This window comes from Barbus barbus (genome assembly GCF_936440315.1).
Source record: "Barbus barbus genome assembly, chromosome: 28".
In the NCBI taxonomy this organism is placed as follows: domain Eukaryota; kingdom Metazoa; phylum Chordata; class Actinopteri; order Cypriniformes; family Cyprinidae; genus Barbus; species Barbus barbus.
This window is the reverse complement of record NC_136756.1, coordinates 18,019,665-18,026,432: the sequence shown is the minus strand read 5'-3', so window position 1 is coordinate 18,026,432 and position 6,768 is coordinate 18,019,665. Positions and strand designations below refer to the sequence as shown.

The following is a 6,768-nucleotide window of genomic DNA, read 5'->3' as shown; positions in this document are numbered from 1 at the left end:
TGTAGTCTTCCAATGTGCATCATGGAAGAAAGAAGCATTTGTTGATGCACTTCACAGTTCAGCCTACAACAACCGTGCATTATCATCAAAGTCTCTGTGACTCATATCATAATAGATTAATTTAGTGCATATTCCCCCAGATTCTAACCATTTTATCATTGTATTACACCAACAAGATTTTTCATAGTTACTGAAGACACATGGGAACATGTAAAATACAACAAAGTGAAGAGTCAGTTGTGACACTGTTTGTCCTTTTAAACTGTTTAGCCATTTAGACTTCAGCATTCAGTGTGTTAAAGTTAAATAACATTTCAGGCTCTGGCATGGAATAGCCTATCCCATGATCACAAACCGTGTGACACGGAAAAAAGGCTTATTGTGAGTCCCATCAGTTCTCTGTAATTCTGATCTGCAGTCATGCTTATTCTAGATCTGCACTGCTGGCCAAGAGCCACGTGCTTCCCATTCATATGATCCTTTCTCTGCTATTAGCGGATAACATTTAGCTATTTACTAAAGAAGTGAAGTATGGATGTCATGCAAGGAAGATTATAATTTTAAATGTCAGCCCAATGGGACTACAGAAATGCCTTTTTAACTTTGCAGTGCATAATACAATTCTCCATGGGTGGAAAAACCTGTCACACAAGTAAAGATGGTGTGACCTGAATTCCTCAGTAGTGACTGTCTGGGCACCTCCTATCCATTGAGAGCTAGGCAACTTTTCAATGTTAAGTTGAAAACAAAAAACTTTTATTACCTCGGCTCTGACAAGAAACTTCCAATGACAGACTGTTCTTTTTCACCATCATTGTAGGCCATCCTATGTATGTGAATAATGTTCAGGCAACATTGCTTTACACAACATGGCAAACAAGAGAAAGTTCACCTAAAAATCACTCTCCAAACCTGTATAAGCTTCTTTCTTCTGTTGTACACAAAATTCCTGCTTTGAAGAATGCTGGTAACAAAACAGTTGACAGTAACCATTGACTTCTATAGTTTTCTATAGTATTTTTCCATGCTATGGAAATCAATGGCCGTCAAAAGTTTGAGTATATGATGACAAAATTATCATTTTTGGGTGAACTATCCCTTTAACGTGTGGTGTCATTTTAAACCAAATTCACACATTTTAGGATATAGCATTGCTTAAAAATGTATTGTTCCTTTTTTCCATCAAAACGTGCATTTGCTAATAGCAAGGAGAAGGTATAACACAAAGGTGGGGACAGGGCACAAATGCCTAAGGAAAAAAGGTACTTATTTATAATATTATTTAACGTAATATTAATACCAATTTGTTAAAAAAGTATGTAATGACAAACATTAAAATATGTATCGGCTATTCATTGCAAAAGCCAGATTTAGCCTATACACGTAATAAGGAACATCAATGAGCTGCCTTGGGTGAGAGCGTCCTCTTGTGCTCAAATTACAGTAAATCACGTTTAAGACTTATTTATATTCATTTTATGGTGATTAAAACAAATGGCCAGAAATGTCTCCAAATAATATCTGCCAACATTTATGCACAATACAGTTTGTAAGTAGGAAAATATTTCTACAGGCTAAGATGGTAAAAATGACAAGACAAGTTTTTTTTTGTTTTTTCCCCCTTTAGCTCGCCCATGCCTCAGATGGCACCACGTCACGAATCACGTGGTCAAAACCATGTCTTAAGCAGAAACAAGAAGAGAGAAAGGAACTTTGGCAACTTTCTGATTTTTGTCTGGGGTCTAGACAAGGTAATCTTTCTCAGTCTTCCTTTTTTCTTCAGTGCAGCAAAATTCTCAGCTTTACACACTGTTATTCGCTTAAACTAAATGCAACTTTTTTTTTAGATATGATGAAATTGGTAAGAAAAGATTTTTAGAGAAAATACTGCTGAAAAAATGTGCCGCGCTTCATGTTTCCGGATGTTTGGTTATCGCACCATTTCCTGACAGTTGTAGACGGTTGTGTGATGGACCGCTACTGATGCTTTTCTTTTTTTGCAGAACACGATGAGCGCGTTTCGGTTAGATCTCAGCCCTCTGAAAGAGCCCTTGGGGCTTATACGTGTCCTGGAATGGGTTCGTGCTTTTCAGTTCAGTTCATGCCTCTATCATTCTCTTTATTTAAGATAAGCACCAGATAACATAATACAGATTTTAAGGTGCTTAAAACCCACAATAAGCATTTCCCTTTTGAAAAAGATACCATAAAATAAATAGGAAGCAGAAAGCAATGTAAGAAAGTGTAAGGCTTTTAATGATGATTCAAACTATTTGAAAATGATTTGCACTTCTCCATATGTTGGTCTTAGTTCTGTTTAATCATGTGCATGCTTCCTTTGGTTTCAGTTTTTACTATATTCCTATAAACATTCATTCATTCCAACTCCACCACTGTCTTTACAGATATTTGCTATTTTTGCTTTTGCTACAACTGGGGGTTATTCTGGCTCTACCAGTTTCAACATAAAGTGCCAGTACAATGACAGCAAAGAAATACATGTATCCTTCAGCTATCCCTTTAGGTAAACAATATGATTAACACATACATATGAAATGTATTGTTTTTAATAAATATTTTTTTGGAATTTAATTTTTTAATATTCTTTGTTACAAAGGCTCAATACCGAGCATTACAGCGTCCCAGACTGTGAAGCCAACGGAACGGTGACTAAAACCAAACAACTGATTGGAGATTATTCATCTTCCGCTGAGTTCTTTGTAGCTATTGGAGTTCTGACTTTCTTGTACAGCACAGCTACTCTTGTGTTGTATCTGGGTTACCAGCACATATACCGTGAATCTCCTCGTGGCCCCAACATTGTGAGTGTTTATAGATTCAGGTTCACATTGTATCTATTTTAAGAGTTCTGTGTGCATTTGTGAACCTCCACTATATCTGTGCTTGCCTTTAAATTCATATTCCTTTTTATATTCAATGGCTTACTCAGACTCTGAATGCCAGCCACTGCATGTCTGATAGATTCATTTATACACTTCCTGTCAGTCATTATTTTAGGCTGTTCAATATTATGCTGGATTTCAGCATCAATTGGTTGTGTGAACTTTGTGAGCTGTTTCTGAACAGTGTGGGGGTTGTGAAGAGTTCCACTTGTGCGTAAATGAAGAAATGTTTTTTTTTTTCTTTTTTTTTGGACAACAGCTGCAACTGTTATTCCAAACAAAGTGTCCTTAGGATAAAGGAAAGGCGTTTGAGTGTTAAATATAAAACATTGGTGCATAGATAACATTTATTAACATAAAACTTGTGGAATAATTACGTTTTCTTTATGTTTTTGAAAGAAGTCCTGTATGCTTATATTCTGTAAATTATTCGCACAATGACAAAGCTGAATTTTCAGAAGCCATTACTTAAGGATTCAGTGTCATATGATTATTCAGAAATCAATCTAATGAACTAATCGACTAAGCCGTCATACACTACCATTCAAACATTTGTGGTATGTAAGGTTAAAAAAAGAAATTCAAAAAATATATTAATACTTTTATTACAAAAGATTTCTGTTTCAAATAAATGTAGTTCTTTTTTTAACTTAATATTCATCCCCCCAAAAAAATCACCGTTTCCACATTAAATATTCAACTGTTTTCTGCATTGATAATAATCAGAAATGCTTCTTGAGCGTCAATCAGCATATTAGAATTATTTCTGAAAGATCATGTGACACTAAAGACTGAAGTAAAATATATAAAAATTTAAAATATTACATTTCTAATTAAAATGAAAAAGAAAATGTTTTTTTTTTTAAATTGTATTAATATTTCATTTCATTACAGTTTTATTTATGTATTTTTAACCATATAAATGCAGCCATGGTAAAGGCAAGACTTCAAAAACATTAAGAATCGTAATTATTCAAAATATTTGACCGGCATATTAGAACAATAATAATATAATTTATAATACATTTAATAATTTATATACATATATATTTCAATATACATGTATTACTCTCTTTAGGATCTACTGTTAACTGGGATCTTCGCTTTTCTCTGGCTGGTGTGTTCATCTGCGTGGGGAAAAGGCCTCACAGATGTGACATTGTCAACCAGTCCAAATACACTTGTGTCTCTAAGTGACATGTGTAAGCAAATCAAAAACAAGTGCACTGCTGGGCACGTCCCCTCAATGGGCCGCCTCAATTCCTCAGTGGTAAGAGGATTATAATGTATATGACATAAGGTGACCAGACGCGCCACTTTTCGGGGAGACGTTCAGCACAGGATTTCTAAATTGCCTAAAATAACCAAGTGTTGGTTGTTTGCGCTGTGCAGATTGATCATTGTATGACAAAGTACTGTGAGAGCTATAGAGCAGAGCAGGCGGCTCCATGCTTTCAAGGTGCCATAGAATGGAAAACTGTATTTATCTTGGCATAGTTGAATAATAAGAGTTTTGTACATGGAAATGACATACCGTGAGCCTCAAATGCCATTGTTTCCTCCTCCTTATGTAAATATCGTGAATGCAAAAGACCACTAAAAAATAGGCAAATCAGAACATAACACTGACAGTGATGTTACAGTCGGGATCACTAATAGTTATGCCCCCAACATTTGCATATACCCACCCATGTTCTTGGCCAGCCGAACCTGCACAGCCGAATCATCAGAAGTTCTGCAGGCTTTGTGAAGAAACAAGCGAGGATGATAGCGAAAATGGCAGATCATGGAAATAAATGTTATGTTCCAGGCTATGCAGGGGATGTGAAGTGCAAGAATGGGTTGGTGTCTGTATTCAGAAAGGCACGGAAAGCAAATAACGCATTCTAATAAAATAACGCGAGCCATTAAAGAGACATGGCTAGCTGCTTGCTAGCAGTAGCCTGTTACATTACATTACAGTACATAAAATTTAATTTACCCATAAAGTAAGGAGAGATGACTGAGGATGATGGTGAATGATTTGCACCACTGACAAACATCTGATCTTGTAAAATGTGTGTTAAGTACTGCCGCTTTCACATTGTGAAACGGCCAATCAGAGCAGAGCTCAGCATTATTATTCATGACCCTTCCAAATAAGGTGATAACAGACCATTTCATTCTAGGAACAAATCCTAGGTTGTAAATGGACATGAAAAACCGTTTCTGGAGTTTTTTTGCCCTGACCTAAGCACATACCTTCTATGTAGATATCAGAGAACAATTTAAAATATTGTATCAATGCATTCTATGGCACCTTTCAAATCGCTCTCGCGGTACTTTGATGTCATACAACGATCAATCGGCATATCGCAAACAACCAACACCTGGTTATTTTAGGCAATTTAGAAATCCTGTGCTGAACGTGTCCCCGTGAAGTGGCACTTCTGGTCACCTTAGTATGAAAATACTAAATCCATGACGTCATAGATAATTTAATAAAATTACTTATGATTTGTGCATCTATCCTATTTTCCCACATATTTTTACTGCTAACCCTTGTTGGTATTTATGTAATGTGAATCAAATTAATCTTTGTAGATATTTGGATTCCTCAACCTTATCCTGTGGGGAGGAAATTGCTGGTTTCTTTACAAGGAGACGCCATTGCACAAGTCAACCAATCAGCAAGCAGGAGCAGGACAGTCATAATTAAACAGCAGGTCACATCCACATTCATCAAGTAGGTGTTGTTTCAGGATTAAAGTGGTGCTACATAACACCTGGTCGACTGATGTTATGAGTCTACCTAACTTGTCCTGTGTCACAAATCCACCAAAGGTCCTTGTCTATAGAATATCTCCATTATATTCAGATATGGTCAAATTTAGATGCACATTTTACACACTACAGCAAAGCTGTAAACTAGAAAAGGTACAAGAGCACCTTAGCAAATAAACTGTTTGTATGTTAATAAATCGCATCATTAAAAAGTTACATTTCATCTCTTTAATGTTACTGTCATGTTTCTCATGGCATTTGAACTTGTTACATGAACAAACAATACTGAATGTTTTTGACTCCTGTTCAGTGAAGTATTTTTTTATTTTTTATTTGCTGTTCTGATGTTCCCTGATGCTGTTGTGTTTAGTTAGTTTTGGCTTTATAAAATATAATCTCAGCTCACATTTCCACTGTGTTTCTTGTGGTTGAAATGGCCTTATATGAACTGTGTGCCTTATAACTTAGTTAGCCTATATTTAAGAAATGTTTACATCATATTAGGCATGACTGATGTTAAAAATTAATAGACTGTTTTTTGTTTGTTTAACAACGCTGGAGGCCTTAAATAAATAATCATGACTTGTTTTATTGTGCATATTGTTCTTTGGCCCACATGTTCTTTAATTTCTAATTGGTAAATGACCTATGAAAATTTATTTCTAATTTAATTAAATAGGCTACAAACACAAAGGCAAAGCACATTCTTAGCCAAAATGAACTCTCTTTATTATCTTAATGCTCACAGTATATCAGCCTGCTATGGTGAACATCAACTGTTGCTGATGAGTTGTGTGGATGTTTTTATTAAAATATGATGTACCTTCCTTTTCTGTTTATTTATTTTTTTACAGAGTTTACAGATTATGATGTATTATTTTTAAAAAATGGGTATTTCCAGCGTTTCAAGTGCACGGAAACAAGCTTGAAGCGATGTTCGATTCGTGAACGAATTGTTCTTTTGAGTCGGATCTTTTCAATGTTCACAGACTGGACAATTTGTTCATGAATCGATCCTAGCTGTTCTCGATTCAACAAGTCTTCTGTTGCATCGGACATTTCCTTCTCTGTATTCATAGTAAAGCGTTTGGAGTGAACCGAG

At 35.6% G+C, this 6,768-nt stretch overlaps 1 protein-coding gene across 1 annotated transcript; it reads left to right on the top strand.

The window, feature by feature from the left end:
* Window positions 1-1,685: 1,685 nt before the first annotated feature.
* LOC306848323 (synaptophysin-like protein 1) lies at window positions 1,686-6,493 on the top strand. The gene is made up of 6 exons (XM_079382795.1): window positions 1,686-1,751; window positions 2,004-2,078; window positions 2,406-2,524; window positions 2,618-2,822; window positions 3,982-4,173; window positions 5,487-6,493. The coding sequence occupies exons 2-6, from the start codon at window positions 2,010-2,012 to the stop codon at window positions 5,595-5,597; spliced, it is 696 nt and encodes a 231-aa protein (XP_079238921.1). The 5' UTR covers window positions 1,686-1,751; window positions 2,004-2,009; the 3' UTR covers window positions 5,598-6,493.
* Window positions 6,494-6,768: the final 275 nt, after the last annotated feature.

Coding starts and splice junctions, on each gene's coding strand:
- LOC306848323 (XM_079382795.1), top strand. CDS start 2,010: ATGAGCGCGTTTCGGTTAGATCTCAGCCCTCTGAAAGAGCCCTTGGGG. Junction 2,525..2,617: donor TCCTTCAGCTATCCCTTTAG/GTAAACAATATG, acceptor TTTGTTACAAAG/GCTCAATACCGAGCATTACA. Junction 2,823..3,981: donor CTCCTCGTGGCCCCAACATT/GTGAGTGTTTAT, acceptor TACTCTCTTTAG/GATCTACTGTTAACTGGGAT.